This window comes from Dermacentor variabilis, chromosome 1 (genome assembly GCF_050947875.1).
Source record: "Dermacentor variabilis isolate Ectoservices chromosome 1, ASM5094787v1, whole genome shotgun sequence".
NCBI classification, from domain to species: Eukaryota; Metazoa; Arthropoda; class Arachnida; order Ixodida; family Ixodidae; genus Dermacentor; species Dermacentor variabilis.
In genome coordinates this window covers 280344472-280368127 of record NC_134568.1, presented here as the reverse complement: position 1 = coordinate 280368127, position 23656 = coordinate 280344472, and the positions used below count along the sequence as shown (strand labels likewise).

The 23656-nt window shown below is 45.9% G+C and overlaps 1 protein-coding gene across 1 annotated transcript in view; it reads right to left on the bottom strand.

Annotated features, from left to right (window-relative positions):
- The window catches only part of LOC142565732 (zinc finger CCHC domain-containing protein 8 homolog), a 42778-nt gene that overhangs the window by 10366 nt on the left and 8756 nt on the right, over positions 1-23656 (bottom strand). Inside the window, exons 7-9 of the mRNA XM_075676285.1 lie at positions 9196-9344; positions 429-482; positions 206-276 (exon numbers count right to left, since the gene is read on the bottom strand). Of these exons, the coding sequence (XP_075532400.1) occupies positions 206-276; positions 429-482; positions 9196-9344 (274 nt within the window). The remainder of the gene's footprint in view (positions 1-205; positions 277-428; positions 483-9195; positions 9345-23656) is intronic.

Here is a 23656-nt window from a genome sequence, read left to right as displayed (position 1 = left end):
CAAATACACAGCATTCCATCAACTTAAGCTTTGTCAGCACCCACAGGAACATCGCAAAGCTACGCTTTTCCTTGGATGTCAAAATGCCCACCAAGACACATAAAATGAAGCACTTCTCTTTAAGGCATAAGAAATCCTACCTTTCCATAAAACTTTATAAAATAATGTAAATAAACATTGTATTTTTCTAAATCTGGATACTTGCATCACGAACACCAAGGGGCACAGGAACGTTGAAGCCGGGAAAGTCAACCAGCCGGGCTGGATCATATTGCACTAAGTTGGAAAAAGCAATTATTTGTATATTAGCTTTGTGGCACCTAAGCACAGAGGCACATAAATGGTATAACTTGCAAGTTATTTAATGACAAACTTGGTGAAATGGCATGTACCAAAGATATGAGCATATAGACAATCACAAAACCTACCTTGCTTGTCATCACAGTGCACTTCTCTATCTTCTGTGTTTTCATCTGGTTTGTCTAAGAAGAAAAAATTTGAAGACATAAATGCAACAGCCAATGTACTACTGCAGTGTTAGCGCTTATTATTTAAAATTTCAACATCATATCCTGCATGATTCATTGTCTTGTAAGATGTTGAAATCTATTGATACTAATTTCTGGTGCTAAACATACAAGGTCTCGGAATAAGCAAGGCAAAATATAGAAAAATAATTGGTCTCTTTGATCTCTATTCCTTGAAAAAGAAGCATGACACAATGCATAGCAGTGGGAATGTATAGCAGTGGGAATGGACACCAGGCAACGATGTTTTGTAGAGACTTATTAAGCTTTGTCTGTTCATCAACTGTCTTAACAGATGTGTGTATGACACAGTCGTCCGAAAAAAGCCTTATAGTAACTCCTGGTTCCATACATGTATACAAGTCGTTAAAAATGTTACGGGGTTAAAAACAGTCAGATGTGTATTTACAGAATATTTACAATAATTGTAGCAGCTGACAAGATGGTAGACAGCGCGCGAAGAACAGAACATCGTCTTCTTTCGATGATGATTAAAACATCTTCGTCAGCGTGTCACATGACCACCGGCGGCTGAAGCACCGGCTCAGTGCTGGCTAGGAGGCGGGCAAGTGATACAACTTGAGAGGGGCGACGTGGACCATGTCGGAGCGATGGTGCGCCACGGTTGGCTCAAGAGGGGCGATTTCGTATGTGACGTCAGTTACTTGACGCAAGACACAGTAAGGACCGGAGTAGCGTGAAAGTAACTTCTCCTAGAGGCCAACGCGTCGCGACGGCGACCAAAGGAGAACCAGGGCGCCCGGTGTGTAATGGACGTCATGATGGCAGGCGTCATATAAGCGCCGCTGATTGTCCTGCGACTCCACAAGTCGACTCGAGCAATATGGCGTGCTTCTTGTGCTTTGAGGATGGCTTCACGGGCGTACTCGGATGTGGAATTGAGACTAGCAGGCAGAACGGTGTCGAAAGGTAACGTAGGGTCGCGGCCAAACAAGAGGAAGAATGGAGAGAAGCCTGCAGTATCATGGCGAGACGAATTATATGCGAAAGTAACGAACGGCAGCGCAACGTCCCAGTCGCGATGGTCATCGGAGACATACATGGACAGCATGTCAGTAAGGGTGCGGTTAAGGCGCTTGGTTAGACCGTTCGTTTGTGGATGGTAAGCAGTAGCAAGTTTGTGTTTAGTCGTGCACGAGTGTAGAATGTCATTGACAACTTTAGAAAGAAAGTAGCGGCCTCGGTAGGTAAGGAGCTGTTGAGGGGCGCCGTGGTGAAGGATGACGTTTTCTAGGAGGAAGTCCGCGACATCGGTTGCACAGCTTGTCGGAAGAGCCCGTGTGATTGCATATCGGGTGGCGTAGTCTGTTGCTACAGCAATCCACTTGTTTCCCAAAGCAGACGCAGGAAAAGGGCCTAAAAGATCAACACCTACACGGAAGAATGGTTCTCATGGTACATCAAGTGGTTGAAGGCAACCAGCAGGGAGTGTGGTCGGCTTTTTGCGTCGTTGACAAAGATCACACGCAGCGACATAACGGCAGACGTCACGGTATAGACCAGGCCAAAAGAAGTGCCGACGAATGCGGTCATAAGTCCGTGACACGCCAAGGTGACCTGCAGTCGGTACATCATGAAGCTGGGCGTGAACAGTCTGACGCAGCTGCTCAGGCACAACGAAGAGTCGGGCAGGGCCATCAGGGCGCATGTTAGAGCGGTACAATACAACATCTTGAAGTTAAAACATGCGAAGGGAAGGATGGGGCGTCATTGAAGTGAGTCGTTGAAAAAGGTGTTGCAAGGAGGCGTCCCGACGTTTTTCGGCTCCAATGTCGCGAAACGCAGCTAGAGAGAGAACGGTGACAGGTATGCCGGCCGCAGAAACGTCAGGAGGGTCGACAGGATGGCACGACAAGCAGTCTGCATCTTGATGTAACCGGCCGGAGTTGTATTCTTGAAGGTGCAGAGCCCAGCGGCCAAGGTGGCCTGAAGGATCTTTGAGGGACGAAAGCCAGCAGAGAGCGTGGTGATCAGTGATGACTGCGAATTGGCGGCTGTACAAATAGGAGCGGAATTTACCCACTGCCCAAACGAGAGCCAGACACTCGCGTTCGGTGATAGAATGATTGCTCTCCACAGAGGAAAGAAGGCGGCTGGCGTAGGCAATAACATGTTCTCGCCCTTGTTGTTTCTGTGCCAAGATAGCTCCAATACCGTGGCCACTGGCATCGGTACGGACTTCTGTTAGAGCTGACGCATCAAAGTGAGCGAGAATGGGTGGGGGCGTAAGCAGCCCAATCAGCTCGGTGAAAGCACCAGCTTGCTCAGGGCCCCAAATGAATGCAGCGTCTTTCTTGAGGAGCTGATTGAGAGGGCGCGCAACGTTAGCAAAATTTCCAACAAACCGACGGAAGTAGGAGCAAAGGCCCAAGAAGCTGTGAACATCCTTGGCACATGTTGGCACGGGAAAGTCTTTGACTGCCCGTATTTTATCTTGATCAGGCGTACACCAGAAGAATTGACGAGATGCCCGAGCACAGAAATTTCATGACGACCGAAGTGGCACTTGGACGAATTCAGTTGTAGTGCCGCCTGACGGAAAACAGATAGGATCGTCGACAGGCGCTCGAGGTGTGTTGCAAAAGTCGGAGAAAAAACGATCACGTCATCCAGGTAACAGAGGCAGATGGACCACTTGAAACCATGTAGGAGGGCGTTCATCATTCGTTCAAATGTGGCCGGGGCATTACACAAACCGAAAGGCACCACTTTGAACTAATACAAGCCATCGGGAGTAATAAAAGCTGTCTTCTTGCGGTCCATGTCATCGACAGCAATTTGCCAGTAGCCGGAGCGAAGGTCGATGGACGAAAAATATTGTGCTCCATGCGGGCAATCCAGGGCATCGTCAATGCGTGGTAGCGTATAGACGTCTTTCTTTGTTACCTTGTTGAGGAGTCGATAATCAACGCAAAATCGCCAGCTGTTGTCCTTCTTTTTAACTAGTACAACAGGGGATGCCCATGGGCTCCAAGATGGTTCGATGATGTCTCGAGAAAGCATCTTGTCAACTTCGTGGTGGATGATATGTCACTCAGTAGGCGAGACACGGTAGGGTCACCGATGGATTGGGCTCGCATCACCGGTGTTTATTCGATGTTTTACGACAGATGTTTGTCCTAGAGGGCGTTCTCCAAGGTCAAATATGTCCCAGTATGAGGCAAGGAGGCAACGCAGTTCTTGAGCACGCTGGGGAGGAAGGTCGGGAGCAATAATTTTTGTTAGGGCATTCAAGTCTGAAGGGACAGGAGGCGAAGCAGGAGCTGAACACGAGGAGCTGCCACAAGTTAAAGCCGAAATGTGGTAGTCTCTCGCTGGCGTTATTTGTGCCAGGGATATTCCGCACGGGAGTAATTGTGTGGGATGGGTGGTAGGACCAGGGGGTTGAATTCCATGAAGACCGGCAGTGACGTGAAATATGGCCGATACGACCACAAGTGAAGCATATAGGCCTGTCGTCTGGAGTATGCCATTCGGCTGGGTTGCGATACCGCGTTGGGGCATTCAGGCTGCGGGTGCGTATGACAGTGCTGGACGGAGTGTAGTCAGGCCGATTGACTGAGCAGACGTTGGTCAAGCCAACGTTGGCCAATTCTTGGCGCACGACGGACTGTATCAATGAGACTGTCGCCTGGCAATTGTTGGGGCCATGGGTTGGGGTCGTGACAGGAGATGCGGCTTCTATTTCACGTCGGATCACATGGAGGATGTCATCAGAGCGATTGGATGTGGGCGGACTGCGGAGGTCTTCGCAGGTGGACGTAGCAGCCGTGTTGAGAAGGCAGGGAAATGGCGGGGCAATGCGGCGACTTTTGGCTTCTTCAAACTTCAAACCGGCGGCATTCGGTAATGATGGCTTGCACTGTGGAAGAATTCTTGAAGACAAGGAGATGGAAAGCATCATCTGCTATGCCCTTAATGACATGTGCAACCTTATCAGGTTCGGACGTCTTCGGATCCACTTTGCGGCACAGAGCGAGCACGTCCTGGATGTACGTGAGATAGGATTCAGTGCACGTCTGGACACGCGAAGCAAGGTCTTTTTGGGCGGCGCCCTGACGTCCAACAGGCTTGCCAAACAAATCTTTGAGTTTCTGTTTACAAATCTCCCAGCTGGTAAGTTCCTCCTCGTGGGTCTGAAACCAGACGTGTGCCGTGCCCACGAGGTAAAATATCACATTTGCGAGCATGATGGTGTGTTCCCAGTGGTTGCTGGCGCTCACCCGCTCATATAGTTGAAACCAGTCTTCAACATCAGTGTCGTCGGTGCCAGAAAAGGTTCCTGGGTCACGGGGTTGTGCTAGAATGACGGTGGGTGTGGGTGCCGACGGGCCCGAAGCATCCTCGCCTTGAGCTGGCATTGTAGATGCAGCCAAGGCACACCCGCTGTATAAATCCGTCTTGATAATGATCCCACAACCTCCACCAAAAATGTTACGGGGTTAAAAACAGTCAGACGTGTATTTACAGAATATTTACAATAACTATAGCAGCTGACAAGATGGTAGACAGCGCGCGAAGAACAGAACATCGTCTTCTTCCAACGATGATTAAAACATCTTAGTCAGCGTGTCACAAGAAACAGAGTTGGCGCCAGAACCGATCCCTGTGGCACACCATAAATAACATCAAGATAGTCTGATACAGTATTTTTTATGCAAACAAACTGGGACCGATTTGAGAGGTAGGCTTCGATGCATGAAACAATCTTGGGATTAATACCAATTGATTTGAGTTTGAAGATTAGTAAACTGTGTGGAACACGGTCGAATGCCTTAAAAAAATCGATAAAAATTGCGTCAGCGTGCAGTCTTGAATCGATTATTACAGCAAAGTCGTGTATAATTACTAAAGGTTGAGTTACAGTTGAAAGCCCTTGCCTGAAGCCGTGTTGTCTGAAGTATAATAGGTTATTTTCCTCCAGATAAATTACGATAGCCTTATTTATTATATGTTCCATTAGTTTGCAACATGCGGTGGTTACGGATATTGGCCTGTATGTGTCTAGAAGCTGCTTGTTCCCACCTTTGTGAATTGGCATGACCTTTGCACACAACCAGTCCGCGGGAAGCACTGCCGTTTCAAGTGATGCACTGAAAATTTTATGCAGGGAGGGAGACAACTGACCCGCGTATCACTTGAGAAAAATGCTTGATAAATTATCAGGGTCAGGCGATTTTTTAACATCTATTTGTAGCAGCAAATTCAAAATGCCGGACTCCGTTATCAGGATTTCAGTCATTGCTGATTCATACTCTGATAAGGGCATATTAGGGACGTGGGGACGGGAGAAGACTGACTGAAAATATGTATTTGAGTTAGCGATAGTATGCACATCCTCAACCACTATACTGGCAATGTCCAATTTGATTGGAGGACTTTCCAGTTTTGACAGATACCGCCAGAATTTCCAAGGCTGATTCATCATGAACTCAAGTATTAGAAAAAAAGTTATCTCTCGCGCTTCTTAACCTTTCTTTCAGTTCTCGTGAAAGCTGACTAACCATAGTGGAATTATGTTTTTTCTTGCACATCCTTTGCACCCTTCTTTTCAGGTGTATGATAGTTCTTGTAATCCATGGCGTTCTCCGCTTTATTTTTTTGAGCTTGGTAGGAATAAAATCACTTTCACAGTGTACAATCCCACCTTTTAATTTTAACCATAGGTTGTTGGCATCCAATGTATTATCGACAAAATCATCTTCCATAATTTCAAAAAAATCTATGATGCTTTCATCATTTGCCCTTGTGTAATATGTAACCAAAATTCTGGTGTCAGTACTAGGGTGCCTTGCACCCATGCCAAGATCGTCAACCGTCAATAAAATCATTATTGTACAGCATATACAATTTATTAATTGTAGTCAGAAATTTGCAAAGTGTATTCACTCCAAACTAATTATCTGGACGGCACCAGCTTCGAGATATTCATTCTCAAAGTGTGTAACAAAATACAATGACATTCCAGTAACTTTTGTGCTTCAATGCATAAAATTGCATTTTCTTAAAAAGTTAAGTGGAAGAACAGTGCAATTTTATTGCAAGTTTGATGGCACTTATCTCAAAACCAGTGCCATTCTCAAAATGTTTATGTTCTTGTATGTAACTGATGCAGCCTTGGAGATTATAAGTTTACTAATTGTGCATGTGGCACCCAGCTAAAACGACACACAAATTTGTTATTGCCCTATCTATCACGTTTGCAAAATTCTTCCAATGCTATTTCCTATGCTTTGACTGATACGTGACAAGTTGTCCTGAGAACAACATGCAGTTTGACTTTAATACCTTCTGTAGCAAATTGGCTCCTGGGTGAGACACTGTGCTTAAGTGGTGTCTGGCAATTAAAAAGGTTAAAAGCACAAAAAGAATGAATTTTGAAAACCTTGCAACAGCTGAGATAGCTTTTCGGTTGCTTTGAGCAACTGTGAACAAAATCTTCAAACAGACACGAACAGCCTTGCTGCACCTTGTCGTTTGCTATGGACCATCACAAAATGGCAGGCGAGCGTTGCACCAGAGGGCTAGTAAATACTTCCTATTAAACAAAACTCCAAAAACCCACACTTTGTTACATTTGCCGTATTTATTTGAACATAGGTCGGCTTTTTTTTTTTATTCAGAAATGCTTCCTAAAGACTTGGAGAACACTTGAGCTTTGCCTTTAAGAGTGGAATGCGATAACATTAAAAGATATCTGACTACTTCTCACACTTCCCAGCAACTGCAGCTTCTGTAACCGTAATGTTTAATGGGAAACGCTGGCGGCGAATGCTATGCACGAAGGTGAGCTTTCTGCTATAAACGCAGCCTCTTGCGTGGGCCGAACACGGACGCGTAATGCACAGCCGTGCCAAAAAAAAAGATTACATCATTTTCAGGTTTCTATTATTTTTTTTGCACTTTTAATATTTAAGTCTGAGAAGATTTAATATAAAAGGCATGCACTGTCGATGTTTTGTTTCATGACATTTGTTTGTGGGCTGTCAATCTCAAAATTCTGAGGAATAACTTAGACAAGAATGTAAGACAAGGTATGAGCAACTTTAGTGATAGAATGGTGCAGCAATATAACCTGCACACAGCGCATGTCATATAACAAGGCGTGGCATATACATATTCTTAAATATATAGGGAAATTTTTGCTCCCGGTCAACTCCACCGACACTGACACCGGATTTTCTGCAATACAGGGCCCTAAACGCTGTCATGTTAAAATGAGCTATTGACCTATATTCGTGAACAAAGCTAGCAAAGTACCAAACTAAATGGTGTATTTCTGTCACGCCCACTAAATAGTCAGTCTAGAGATTATTCAGGCTGGCATTGAGAAATGCTGCACATCCAACACATTTTAAGGCACTGAGGACCACATCATTTGGGGTGCCGAGGACGCCCATGAAGCATCCAACAAGGACGGCCTCTCTGGCACTTCCCATGAAGATAGAGCTTGTGGCATCAAATAGTGAGATTTAGTAGTCGAGCTTACGGTGAATGAAGGTGTCTCATGTTCAATGTTCTTCGTTTTATTAAAAAGATATGGGTTGGCCTATATTAAAATTATTTTTTTTTTCAGTGAGTTCAATATACAAGACTCAACTTATATACGTGTTTGATCTATCTTGAAGTAAATATGGTAACTTGTTTTATTTATGCTAAGCACTTTTTGTGCACGATGGCTAGAGAGTGTAAAGTATTGTTGCCATGGCTTTGTGTGTAGAAAAAGCTTGACCTGCTCTATCTAGACAATTTTTTGCACAATGAATGTGCATGCAGCTGAGCACTCACAATCTGAAGAGCAAAGAATCTGAGCAAGTCAATTTTCATTATTCCTAAAATGTTTATTTTTTCTTCTAGGATGGCTTGTTCTGTGAGAACTCGCACATTGTGCATCTCATGAGTGTAAAACTGCTATGCAAAGAAGCAGACTGTGCTCGTTAAAGTTGAAAAAGCTTTCACAGAGTTTTACTCAGCCAAAATGAGGAGAAAATTGTTCCAATTATCCAGAGGACATTATCATAGGAAGAGTAAGAAACAACGAACAGATCAGGCATAATTTCTTTTGCATGTAATTTTTATCCCGAGTCTACTTTATGTCATTATGTCTAACAAGGTAATGGAGTAATCTTTCAGTACTTTATATGCTGCCTTGAGGAAGATCAATTTAGAAGCATTCTGAAATGACGGTGTGTGTGGGGGGGGGGCAAGTGGGGAGGAAGAGAGGAGCACTGAATTGTAAAATTAAACCATGTTTGTGCTTTTCTCCCCTGTATTTGTTATTAAAAAAAAAAAAAGAAAAACGGGCACTGTGCATCATCGGGCCAGAATGAAGCATAAAACAATTCATGCAAATCAAAGCACATACTTTTGTGCTACCAGATTAATTGATTTCAGCAAGTGGAATGATGGAATGGTTTATGTTATGACATGGAGTAATGGCTACATGTACCTTTGATGACATATTACATGTTACAGCTGAGATGCCATCATGAGTTAGCAATGTCATGAGTCTAGATGTCAAGCTCATGGCAACATCACACACACTCAAGGCGTAACACACAGTCATGTCTATGTTTCATTCTGATCTGACGATACCTTCAAATGTCTTTATTCCCATTCTATTTGACAATATTAAATGTAAACCTACCAGGATCATCCAAGCCATAGATTTTAAGCCCTGAGTTTTCAACTTCTGCATATGTAAGCCAGCCTGGTGGATACCCAAGCACACGCATTCTATAGATGAATGGAGGCAGATCTTCTGGATGCAAGTCTAAAGCATTTCTCAACTCCTTGCTGAAACCAGAAATGTTTAGAAGTAATGAAAACAAGAATTTAAATGACCCATTCATTAAAAGAAAAAGGCATCACTGTAACACTCAAGCAACTTGGAGCTGTCATGGTAAATAAATAATTAAAAATGGTCTTAACCTGCCTGGTCATCAGCACTGACTCAAGAGAGCAACAATGCACTACATCCATTTCTCCCTAATCTGACAGCCACCAAAGGCCACACATGCATTTTGTGTGTTACTCTTGAAAGTACAACAAAAACAAATGTACTAAGTTGAACATATGTACCTCACAAATGCACTTACCCCCGCATTCCCAAACGACCCTCCACTCGAAGCTCTTCCTCCATTCTGCCAAGGTTTGACTGAAAAAGACTACTCTTCTAAAGATTTGCCGTGGATCATCAATAACGAGCAGTGACCACTTCTGTTGAGGGGCGGCGCTGCCATCCACTTCCTCAAGTCGAGGTGGAGGAATGAGTGGAGGAACGTTCTAGAATATGAGGGTTAGTTTTGCGAGAGAATTCAAAGAATACAAACTACAAGCAAGTACACTTTTCATGGATTTTCCCAGTGCATCAGAATTGACCTGGCTTCCTGTTGGGTGTTGAGTGCAGGGGCACCATTTGTATATTGAGTGACTCACTGTCTGCAACCACAAGATCTAATGGTTATTTTCACATGAACAAGGTCATTATAGGTCATTATAGCACTATAGGTCATTATAGCACTCCAACTGATCAGTTGACATTTTCGTGGGTTCTCTGAATATGACAGCAAGGAGTCCATAAAGAGCTCCTTCACTGGATGAATATCAAGGTCAATAATGCAGGCAACTTCAAAGGTGCTACTGGCAGAAAACTTCACAATGTTTTGCAACAGCAGATTATTGGCAATTAGAATTCTATAGTACATCCTTCTACAACACTGTTGCAGCCTTTCAGAAGAGTTTGTTAGCTCACTGATGTACTATATGGTGCAGCATTCAGTATGCTGCATGGCTGCGCTGCACTTTTCAAACAGGCAGTTTTATGGCAGTGGCATACACTAAAGCCCCTCCATACACGTTTCCGCCGACCAGGTTAAGTACCGCCAACCTGCCCTCCTCCTTTACGCTCCTCTCCCACTCACCCCCTTAGCTTCCGGCGTCAATCGGAACTTACGTAGCTGCAGCTTCCTGTTCCGAGTGGAAGTGACGCTGTTTTTTAGCGTTGTTTACTCTCGCGCCGCTGAAGAGGCTTTAGTTGCACGAGCTGCGGTTGAAACTGTGAATGCGATTCCATCCAAGAACCACCGCCTACTGTAACCAGCGACCTGCTCGTGTTCGCTGCTTCGCGTTAACCTGGGACGGGTTGTGGCACGAGCGACAACGTACAGTGGAATGTAGTGCCTGGGCGCTTGGAGACCACTGACGTTTTTCGTGCATTTGGACAACAGTGACCGCGAGCTACTACTTCAGCGGAATACAACAGCTTGTCCCCTTTGCATTCTTCTTATGGTGACTGCCACAGCTCTGCTAAGCACGCGCGGGCGTCTCACCATCGTCTAACAGCAGTCAAAGCGGAAATTCCCGCAGCGCAACTCCAGGAAGCGGAAACGCCGGAACCGGAAATTTTTAAACCAGAAATGCCGGAACCGGAAATACCGGAACCGGATTTGGTGTGAGGAGAAAAGGCGGCGCACAACAAAGGTTGTCGCTACTTAAGAAAGCGGCGGTGGCGCGTAGATGGAGGGACTTTAGCATACACTGCCTGAGCAAGGAGATCAGTTTGTGGGCCATCTGGATTTCTCATCTTCCTAGCAGCATCAAAGGGTTGCATTGGTACCTTTTACGTAGAGTAGGGTGATCCGCATGGCCCTGCAAGGTTGGGTATCATTTGCCTGCTATCAATGGTGAGGACCATGACCTTAGTGACAGAGGATTCATTAACGATTTAAAGCGAAGCTTTCTTTGCCTACCCTCCCAGGTTTGCCATGGTTTCAGTCTGCTGCTGGGTCGGTCGGTATGTCGGTGAATATGTTTGTGAATATATATATATATATATATATATATATATATATATATATATATATAAGAAGGTTATATATGCGGCAAATGCAATTACCAGAAAATGGGCTTATAACCCTTGTATGCCAACTGACAAAGTAGTGCTGGTCAACAAACATGATAAAAGATAAATTCCTACATAAAACATGAACATTTAATGTCAACTCACAGATATCTCTACAGCACACCGACATGTTTATGGAATAACCCATTATATTGTTACAGCGCAACCAAGAGTGGCACCATTCAGAAGACGACGTGTAGAGGTGGAATCGGTGTCGACAGCCACCTTGTTTATGCATCGTTGTCTCTCTTGTAAATATTGTAAATACAACTATATACGTGACTTCTGCAACGTAACAAATAGGTGAGAGGTGCGAGGTACCCATGAGAAACAACAACGGAGCTCCACAGTGGTCATCACTTTGGACTGGCCAACATGACGGATGAAACATGACACAAGATGGCGTGGCCCGCATCAATGCCTACAGCCCTGACGGTTGCGCTGGCTCAGCTACGGGATCCAGGAACGTTCTGCGACACCGACCACTTTGACGTGGAAGACTGGATCGCCACGTATGAGCGTATAAGTGCCCACAATGAATGGGATCCGACGATTATGTTGGCTAACTTGGTCTTCTACCTACGAGGCACGGTGAAGGTATGGTATGACAATCACGAGGAAGAGCTTGGCAACTGGGACACATGCATACAGAAGCTGAGGGATTTGTATGGCCGTCCCACTGGGCGGAAGAGCACCGCTAAGAAAGAACTAGCGACTTGCACCCAGATGTCCACAGAATCATACGTCTCTTACACCCAGGATGTGCTGGCTCTGTGCCGTAAGGCCAACGGTGATATGGCTGAGTCGGACAAGGTTGGGCATGTACTGAAGAGGATCGCTGACAATGCTTTCAACCTGCTCACGTGCAAAAATTGTGAAACAATACAGGACATCATCAAAGAGTGTCAACACTTTCAGCAAGCCAAGGGCCGCCGAGTGATAAATGCTGGATCGAGTGATAAATTATTCGAGCCGTATTGCGAATCTATCAGCGCTCGAGCAGGTGGCTTCCGCCGCATTGCAACGCTGTTCGCACGTTTGCCGAACACAGCTGCGACATCCTCTTGTGACGAAAGGCTAGGAGTGCAGCAACCATCATCATCAGATGACCTGCCGCAGATAGTGTGACAAGAACTTGAAGCCGCGGCTCCTGCAGCCCCTTTTTTCCCACACCAGGGAAGCGAACAACTTGCCTACAGCACCATTTGTGCAGGCAATAGTCCGCGAAAAACTCGCTAATCATGGAGTTCATTCTGTATGTGCCGTTGCCGCTTCGCAGCTGTCTCATGTTCCAGGTGCATCAACTGATCCGCAGTATCCTGCACGCTACTGAAATCTAGCCGAGTGGCGAGCTGTAGACGATAGACCAATCTGTGTTGCCTTCCGGCGTATCTGCCGCGTTGCTTGCCATTCTAACAACCGTACTGCCTTCTCCCCTCTGCAACTGCCATTCACCAGTTATTTTTGCCCCGAATACAGTGAGTGTCATTACCAGCCTCTATTGGCCCCACAACAGCAAAACAATGACGCTCGTGCTTCTTGGAACAGTCCCTCATCGTCATTCTGACATCACCAGTTCCGTTCGCCACCAGCTCATCAACCATTGTCCCTATCGCTGCAGCCCCGATGCTCGTTTCCAGAAAACTAAGCGATGCAGCTTCTGGAGATGATGCTGCACTGACGACTTGACCGCAAAACCCTCTGATCACTTTGTGAACAAAACAGAACTTGATGGACATTTTAGTCGATAGCGTCAGTGTTCCAGCAATCATTGAAACTGTTGCGCGCGTATCCGTGATGAGTGCCAATTGCGCCAACGCCTGAACAAAGTCCTCACACCCGCTGCGTCACGCACCCTCTGCGTCGCCAATGGAGGAACGCCTACCGCGCTTGGTATGTGCACTGCTCGCATTGGCATCGTGGGGCGCCTAATGACTGTTTTTCTTTTTGCTGTTTTGGAACAATGCCCTTATATGTTATACTCGGCTTAGACTTTTTAACGTCCCATTCAGCCCTTTTTGATTGTGCATCTAGTGTCATTCAGCTTGAACTGCCCCACAGCTGCTATAGTCCATTAGTCACACAACCACGGTTATGCTCTCCCGAAGACATCCGCCTGTCGCCTCAAGCCACTATGTATGTCACACTACTGTTGTTCCCATCTGTTTCTGACGGCGTCTATGTACTATATCCCACTGCTGACATACTGCTTGAAAGAAATTTGGCCGCTCCCCATACCGTGATCACTGTTACAGGCGATCAGACTTTGCTCCCTTTCCTCAATTTTAACTGCTCGACTCAATTCCTCAATTTTAACTGCTCGACTCAAATTCTTCCCAGAGGCATGTCTTTGGGTGACATCTCGCCTGTGAACGAATGCGAGATATCGGCTCTTGACGTCGAAATTCCGTTGCCCTCTACAGGAACCTCCGATTCACCGACTCTCACAGACGAACTTAGCAAGATGATTGCACCTGATCTTCCGGCACAAGCTGCTGACCTCCGCCGTCTTTTGGAAACTTACCGCGACATTTTTGACCTAAACGGCCACCCTTTAGCCCATCGGTGCTCACCCATCGTATGTACACCAGACACGCCAATCCAATACGCCGCCGGCCGTATCGTGTTTCACATGCTGAACGACAAGTGATACAACGAGGAGTCGATAAGATGTTGGCTAAAGGCGTTATCGAGCCATCTTGCAGTCTGTGGGTGTCCCCTGTTGTCCTTGTCAAGAAGAAGGACGGTAGTTGGTGCTTTTGTGTGGATTACAGACACCTCAGCAAAATCGCATGCAAGGATGTATACCCCTTGCCACGTACTGATGATGCCTTGGACTGCTTACATCGAGCCAAGTACTTTTCATCGATAGACCTCCGATCAGTCTATTGGCATATCTCGGTAGATGACATGGACCATGAGAAAACTGCTTTTGTAACACCTGACGGCCCCTACCAATTCAAGGTTATGCCGTTCGGCTTTTGTAATGCCCCAGCAACCTTCGAAAGAATGATGGACTCCTTATTCACAGCTATAAATGGTCCACATGTCTGTGTTATCTAGACGACGTCATAGTCTTTTCACTAACTTTCACGAGTCATCTTACGCGTCTATCAGCTATTCTTGCTGTTTTCTGATGCGCCGGCCTTCAATTCAACTCATCCAAGTGCCACTTCAGACGTCGTCAAATTGGCATTCTTGGCCATTGCATCAGTGTTGCTGGCGTTCAACCCGACCCTGACAAGATTTGCACGGTCCAGAACTTTCCTGTTCTGTCTTCCGCCACAGACATAAGAAGCTTTGTTGGGCTATGCTCATAGTTCCGTCGTTTTATCAAGAATTTCGCCAAAACTGCTCGCCCACTCACCGACTTACTTAAGAAGGACGTTGCTTTCACATGGGGCCTTGCTCAAACCAAAGCCTTCTCTGGCCTCGTAGGCTTGCTCACTGCTCCCCCATTGCTGGCTCATTATGATCCATCTGCCGCTACTGAAGTCCACACGGATGCCAGTGGCCATGGGACTGGAGCTATAGCTGTTCAAACTTGTTCAATGGCAGCATAATGCAGAGTGCGTAATTGCATACACCAGCCGCTTCCTGTCGCTCGCCGAGGGTAATTTTTAAATTACCGAACGGCGGCGTTGATTTGGCCAGTTGCCAAATTCCGCCCCTACATGTACAGCCACACATTTTTCATGGTTATCGATCAACATGCCTTGTGCTGGCTCTCCTCACTTAAAGACCCCACTGGACGATTGGGTAGCTAGGCGCTACGGCTCCAAGAATGTTACTGTGCTGTTTTACACAAGTCAGGCCGTTGGCACAAGGACGCCAACTACCTCTCCCATCATCCTAGTTAGTTAGTTAAATGGGGGTTTAATGGCGCAAAAGCGGCTGAGGCTATGCTGCGCCAAACACGAGGTGTTTTAAAATCCAGTTTATGAAGGAAAAGGCTTTGTTAATCTATATTTTATGTAAAAAGCCAGTGTCATCTAGAAATTTGCGAACGTCACATAATGGTACTAGTGGGTCATCACCTAAAATTAGAGCAGGGTGTAAAGGTATGTGTAGTTGATATAATTTGTCCAAAAGTGTTCGTCTGTGTGTTTCAGTCTCCGTACATGTGAGTAATATGAGCATAACTGTTAGTGGCTGTTGACATTTCTCGCATGTTGGTGTGTCTTCTTTCGTAAGTAAGTAATTGTGTGTGAGGTGTGTGTGCCCAATGCGTAGTCGGCATAAAACTACTTCGATGAACCGCTCCTGATGATAGCATGACTTCCACTCGCCAACTATGGGTTTCGTGAGATGTAGCTTGTTTTCGGCACAACGGTCCCATTCGCGTTGCCATTTTACCGTTAAGGCTTTTCTAATTGCACGGATGCTATCTTTATATGGGAGTGTTGTGTTTGTAATGTCTTTGTGTGCTGCCATCAATGCATATCTATCAGCTGCTTCGTTACCCGGTAACCCAACATGGCTTGGGACCCCGCAGAAACGAATTGACCTTCTGTATTCGTTAAGCACCACCATGTTTAAAATGTCTCCAATCAAGGGTTCACCCTCCGATTTAAAATGTAGAGCCTTTAGTGTGCTTAAGGAATCTGTGTATATGACTGCATTTTTGTGTTTATCAGCGATAATCTTTTTTACAACAATCAATATAGCGAAAACTTCGGCCGTGAAGACAGAGGCGTGTTGTGGCAATCGAATACTTTTTTCCCAATTTTCCGTTACGACCCCCACACCTACGTGCTCTTTCGTTTTAGAGCCATCAGTATAATATTGCATGTTATTTTGATATTTGTCCTGAAGTGTACGGAATTCTTGTGTGATGTGTTCGCGTGGGGTGTCTTTCTTCTTTAAATGTGTCAATGTCCAGTCGCATAGCGGTTCAAGATCGTACCACGGGGGCAAACGCTGTGGCTTTCTGGCAACCTGTAGGACTTCGCAAGGAATGTTATAATCCCGAACATATTCCTCATATCGCAGGACAAGCGGTTTAATCATGTTCGGTTTATTTGTATAGTGTAGGCGCGAGTTGCATTGTGTGAGGATTTTGTAGCATATGTGTTGTGGTGATGACTGAATTCTTAGTACGTAGGAGAAAGTGAGTAATGCTCTGCGCTGATGTAATGAGGGTTCATTACACTCAACATATAAACTTTGGACAGGTGACGTTCTGTAGGCGCCACTTGCCAGTCGCAGTCCAAGGTTATATACTGGATCAAGTCGCCTGATGTAGGACTGTCTGGCTGAGCCATAAACCACGGAGCCGTAGTCTAAAAGGCTACGCACAAGAGACCGGTAAACACGTAAAAGGCACGTTCGGTCGGAACCCCAGTGCTTATGAGACAAAACTTTAAGGATATTTAGAGCTTTATATGCTTTAATCTTTAGTGCTTTTATGTGAGTTAGGAAATTAAGTTTGGGGTCAAAGGTTACTCCTAAAAACTTATGATCTTGTTTCACCGGCAATATGGTGTCATTCAATTTTAGGACTGGATCGCTGTGTAGCCCTCGTTTCTGAGAGAACAAAACAGTAACTGTTTTCTGTGTGGAGAAACGGAAACCATTTTTGTTAGCCCATTGTGTAAGTTTATTTATTGTCATTTGAAGCTGCCTTGCACAGGTTGGCAAACTTGAGGCGCGGCAAGCTACTTGGAGATCGTCTACGTAAACAGAGTGCATAAGAGATGACGGTATAATCTTATTAATTGAATTCATCTTTACTATAAAGAGCGTCGTGCTGAGGACACAGCCTTGCGGAACGCCATTTTCCTGTGTAAATGTATTAGAATGAACTGAACCCAGACGTACCTGAAATGTTCTGTTAGACATAAAATCAGCTAGGCAATTCAGCATTTTACCACAGATGCCGAGGTCAGCCAGGTCTCTTAAAATTCCATATCTCCATGTGGTATCATAGGCTTTTTCTAAATCAAAGAAAACTGCAAGACAGTGTTGTTTGTGTAGAAATGCATGTCGAATTTCATGTTCAAGACGGACAAGAGGGTCGGTGGTTGAACAACCCTTTTTATATCCACACTGATGGGGGTCTATGAGGTTTCTTGATTCTAAAATAAATGAGAGTCTTATATTGATAATGCTTTCATATGATTTTGCCAAACAGCTCGTGAGGGCAATGGGTCTGTAGCTGCTTGCGGATGTTGGGGATTTACCGGCTTTTAGAAATGGAACTACTATTGCTTTTTTTCACTCTTCGGGCATTATACCAGATTCCCAGATTATGTTGAAAAATTTAAGGAGAGCGTCTACAGATGCCTGAGATAGATGGGCCAGCATGGCGTAGTGAATACGATCGTGACCTGGCGCTGTTGTTTTCCCTGCAGAAAGGACTCTGTTTATTTCTTGTTGTGTCAGGGGGGAATTGTACGGTTCATTTGACGCGCCAGTAGTGGGCAGCTTGTTTTTCAGCGGACTGTTTGTATTGTAAAAATTCCTCTGTATAATTCCCTGAACTGGATACATCACGGAAATGTTCGCCAAGTATATCTGCCTGTTCTTGTATTGTTGTTTGTGTGCCTGGACATGTAAGTAGGGATATTGTGTACGATGAGTACTCTCCTCTAAATTTCCTGACCTGGTCCCACATTCGTTTTGATGTTACTGTACTGTTGATTGAAGATATGTATTTTTGCCATGAAGATTTTTCAGCCTGTCTTCTAATGAATCGTGCTTTGGCTTTGGCTTGTTTGAAGTTTAAGAGGTTGCAATAGGTAGGGTACCTCCGCAGGATTCCCCAGGCCTTATTTTGTTCTTTTTTGGCGTTGGTACACTCCTTCATCCACCAGGGGTTTAGCCTTTTGCTCACAATTCCCGATGACTGGGGTATCGCCTTTTCTGCAGCTGAGATTATTACCTCAGTGAATTTTTTGTTAAGTTCATGAACGCTTAGGTCTGGCGAAAAGACATCTTCCAGTTTCGAATTTTCCGTAAAGAGTGGCCAATTAGCGAGCTTTAGTTTCCATCGGCGTGGCCTAGTGGTTAAGGTTGGTGGTGATGATAGGAGTTTAATGACTGCTGGTAAGTGATCACTACCATATGACGTGTCGAGGGCCTCCCACCTAAGATCATTAAAAAGAGATGGTGAGCAAAAAGCTAAATCTAAACAGCTAAAACTGCGGGCAGTTGGTGAAAAGTACGTTGGGGCACCTGAATTTAAAAGGCAGATATCATTGGATAAGATAAAATCTTCAACCAGCTGTCCTCTTTGCTCAGTTTTGACGCTGCCCCAAAGAGTACAATGAGCATTAAAATCCCCTACTCAAACAAATGGTTCCGGTAATTGATCTGTTAAATTTTCTAATTGTTTAGTAGTGAAGTGGGTGTGGGGTGGAATATACAGTGAGCAAATGGTGATGGTTTTGTAAGATAGAATGGTGGGACAGCTACGGCTTCTAAAGATGTATTCAATTGGACGTTTCGGGTAGGAGTGCCGCCCTGCACGACTATAGCCACTCCGCCTGACAAACGGGAGGAACATTCGCGGTCCCTTCGGACAACGGTGAAACCTTTGAGAATTTGACTATTTTTTGGACCGAGATTTGTTTCCTGAAGACATACAGCAACTGGTGAAAAGATGTTGATGATGTCTTTGATGTCACCTAGATTGTGCATGAGACCTCTACAATTCCAATGAATAATGAAGGCCATATTGAAATTAAAAGGTAAGAATTGGCACTACGGAAAGAATAAGAGGTGAGATGTTAGGTGACATGGATTTAAAAAGGCTTATACAAATGAGCGATAACCTTTAGGTTATCGCTTTCTTATTCTGAGTGGTTATTGGGATTTTGTCCCTTTTACCGCGCTCAAGAGAGCGCTTGTCCTTTGGTGTCAATGACACCGGAGTTTTTGCGTCGACCCTCCAGCGCCTCAGAGAGAGCGATGGAGATAGAGAGTTAGGTGCCGAGACACGTGTCTCGGGCCTTGGGGTTCGCTTGATCTTAGGGCCCTGCGGGACTGGTGTCTGCAGGGCGTTTGAAGAGGATGGAGCAGCGTCGGCTGCTTCCATCACGGGGGCGGGAGGGGTCACTGCGGGACCACTACGCGTGGGCTCGGAGGACTCCTGAAACCTCTGTGACGCTGCCCCCATCTGTGTCACATCGGCATAACTTCTTCGCGGAAGGTACGATAGCCGCTTTCTGGCTTCATAGAACGAGATTTTTTCTTTGACTGTTAGAGCAATTACTTCTTTTTCTTTTTTCCAGCAAGGGCAACTCCGTGAGTAAGCTGGATGATCGCCCTTGCAATTTACACATTTTGCGGGAGCATTGCAGTTATCAGAAGGAGGGTCATTGGCACTACATTTCGCACATGTTTCTTTGCCTCTGCATGATTGTGATCCATGCCCAAACCTCTGGCACTTGAAACACCGCCTCGGGTTTGGTATGTACGGCCTCACGTTGATTTTCAAATATCCTGCGACGAGTGAACTAGGGACTGTGCTGCTACCAAATGTCAATATCACATGTTTCGTCGGAATCTGTTGGTCATTGCGTCGTAGTGTGATTCTCTGTACCTTAATTACGTTTTGCTCCTGAAAACCTTCGAGGAGCTCTTCATCACTGAGGTTCAGGAAGTCTTCTTCAGATATAACTCCTCTCCTTGTGTTCAGTGAGCGGTGTGGAGAGATTGTCACTTTGATGTCACCGATAGTGGTGAGTTCGGCGAGTTTTTCTAGTTGATCTTTTTTGGTCAGTTCAAGGAGGAGGTCTCCGCTAGCCATCTTCGAGGCTTTGTAACCAGCTCCAATTGTGTTTGCTAGGCATTTCGAAACTGTGAATGGTGACAGTTTTCTTACGGTTGTGTTGCCTTCACTGTGAAGAACGTGGTATTTTGGAAATGAGCTTTCGGTTGGTGTTAGAAAGAACTGGAAAGTTGCTTCGGTGCGACCTCTTTTCAGAGGCCGATCTAAAAGTCGCGGGAACGCTTCTGCCATTGGATAGTTTGAAAATTCGGCAGCGGTGGTAGCCACCCACCACCGAGCCCAACAAGGGGACGCTGCAGGTTCCAAGAAACCTGCAGACGCCAGCTATACACCGCCACTATAACCTAATGTATATACCCAAGGTTGAATATATAACACACGGTTAACCCTTGCTGCCCGGAAATACGGAAGTAAGAATAAGTGAGTAGAAGACAGGAAAGATTCAAAGTGAGAGAGAAAGACGAAGAGTGGAGAGGGGGACAGGAAGAGGCAACTGCCGATTTCCCCCGGGTGGGTCAGTCCGGGGGTGCCGTCTACGTGAAGCAGAGGCCAAAGAGGTGTGTTGCCTCCGCCGGGGGGCCTTAAAGGTCCGAACACCCGGTATCGGCTCAACCCCCAGGATCCCCCTTTCCCCGGACACGGCTAAGCCGCGCACGGCTACACGCGGGAGGGTCCAACCCTCGTGTGCTCGGGTACGTGGTGTCGCAACACACCAAACGCCTGCTGACGCAGACGCCCCTGTGGGGTCCCGTCATCCTGTCAACTGCCCTGAATATGATGCGCATAACACCAACTCTTGCATCCTAGCCATTTCTGATTTGCATGACAACCGCACTGAACAACGGCGTGATGACTGCTTACACGGTCTCATCGATTGTATCAATTCTGGACATTCAGAGCCCATGCTGCACATGTTCGTACTCTGCAACGACGTTCTCTAGTATTGCAGCTTACGCCCTGAAGGAATAGAATTTTTACTCGTACCACACCATATCCAGACATCAGTTCTTGAGCAATTGCATGACACCCCTACTGCAGGTCACCTCAGCATTTCATGCACTTACGACCGCGTGCGGCATCGCCTCTAACGGCCAGGCCTGTACCGTCCCGTGCACCGCTCCGTTGCAGCCTGTGGGCTCTATCAGCACCACAAAAAACCTGCTGTGCTGCCCGCCTGATGCCTTCAACCCATCGATGTGCCCTCAGAACCATTCTTCGCGTCTGTCTCGATCTTCTCGGCCTTTTTCCAACATCGAAATCTGGCAACAAGTGGGTCATTGTCGTGACTGATTATGCGACCCGGTACGCGATCACGTGAGCTTTGCACACAAGCTGTGCAACTGAGGTGGCAGATTTTCTTTTACATAAGGCCATCCTCCACTACGGCGCACCCTGGCAGCTCCTCACTGATTGCGGTCGCACCTTTTTGTCCTGAGTAGTTCAAGACCTACTTCACTCCTGTTCTGTCAAGCACAAGCTTTCCACCACCTACCACCTGCAGACAAACAGACTGATGGAGTGGCTCAATCGCATGTTGACAGAAAAGCTGTCTATGTGTTTCTGAGGGCCATAGTGACGAGGACAGCACGTTACCCTTCGTGACCTTCGCCTATAATTCGCCCTGTCACGAGACTGCTGGCTTTTCACTCTTTTACCTTCTGTTGAGCCGCCACCCTTTGCCCTTTGAAACACTGCTTCCTTCCTCGACTAACACTCCCATTGTTCTTTGCCCAGGCTTGCACGGTACGCCAGATTGCCGGCTACCCGAGTCTCAGGCCATGCAGGAGATTCGGTACGACAGCCGACATCAGGACGTTCAATTTCCAACTGGCTCCACTGTCCTCCTATGGACATCATGTCAACATGTCGGCTTGTCTGAAAAGCTGCTGCCACACTGCACAGGGCCCTACACGATATTGCGTGAGCTTGGCGATGTGAACTACGAGATCACCCCACTGGACTCACGTGTCCCCACGGACATTGTGCATATGTCCCTGCAGAAGCCTTACTTTGCCGCGAGTTCACCTCTCTTATAGTTAGCACCGAGATGGCACCTTTACAGGCAGGGCGGCGCCTTTACAGGCAGGGCTGTGTTACGGTGCAACCAAGACTGGCGCCAGTTGGAAGACCATTAGACATGTAGAGGTGGAATCGGTCTCTACAGCCATCTTGTTTATGCATCGTTGTCTCTCTTGTAAATATTGTAAATAAATCTTTATATGTGACTTCTGCAACGTAACAATATTCAACAAATTCTTTGATTTACTTTATTTTCCTTGACTTATCCATTTGGCACATGCCACTGGGTGTGTGCCCATTCTTGGCCAATCATCCATAATGGGTATGTGCCACTGTGATACAAGAGGTACAGAATCCTTAAATGTAGCTAGATATGTAACACACTTCTATGTGCATACACCTGCCATCGCCATTCTTCCCTTGACAGGCATCGTGCATCACCTTCGTCCTTGTGATGTCATTGCATAGACATCTGACACTGTGCATCCACCCAATTTGGTAATTGTATTTCAGCATAGCTTCTGAGTGGTGCAGTGAATAAACATAAAGATTACATAAGGATAAAGTTGTGGCCTTTATGGTGGATAAAAATAACATTCTGCGAAGTTTCACTTTGCATAGGATGAAACAAAACAAAACTGCATGCATCAGTGTTAGTTGTAAAGGATTTAACTGCTTCACTAAAGCTTTGCTTCACATAGAAGCAACGTGTGCGTCGGATGTACAAAAGTTTCTTTCTTTTAATTTTATGAGTGGAAGCAGGTTATATGTATGCTTACTGTTTGGTTGTGTCACTGAAGGCAAGATAACATGTAATGATGATCGCTAGGTTGCTATGGCAATTATAAGTGTCATAATGTGCAAATAGAGTTGCCAGATGATTTTTAAGACCAGCTCGATTATTCAGACTTCACCATGGCACTGCCACCTACTCCACAGGGCCAATGTATACAAGTGACCGAAGTTTCAAACACCGCATGGTGCATTAGCAGGTTTTTCGGATGGATCCATGCGCAATACTTCATATATAAACATAGCGGCCACGAACAAAGCTGATGCCATTCAAGTGATTCAAGCTGCTGCCCGTGCCCTTGTTTGTGCTGTCGAGGCAATCTCGTGGCTTCCAGAATGCCATACAGCCATTGAAGAGAGTTTTGTCGACTTGTTACCAAACTGCAACTTTGCAACTTTGGTTGCCAAGTCATTGAAGGGCTACAGGCTTGGCCTAGTCTGTAGGGAAGCTGGGCAGCAAACCATAGCAGAAAGCTCACCGTCAATATGTTTGTACTTGTAGTTTACACCGGATATAGGGTGCGGGATCACGTGTATGGGCTGGACTGACGGCCCCACATGTGAAAGTAGCGTTTGGGTCTGAGGTCGATCAGCCAGCAACTTCCACAATGCCTACCAAGTTTGTGTGTGCATTTACTAGACAGAACAATGCAATCTTAC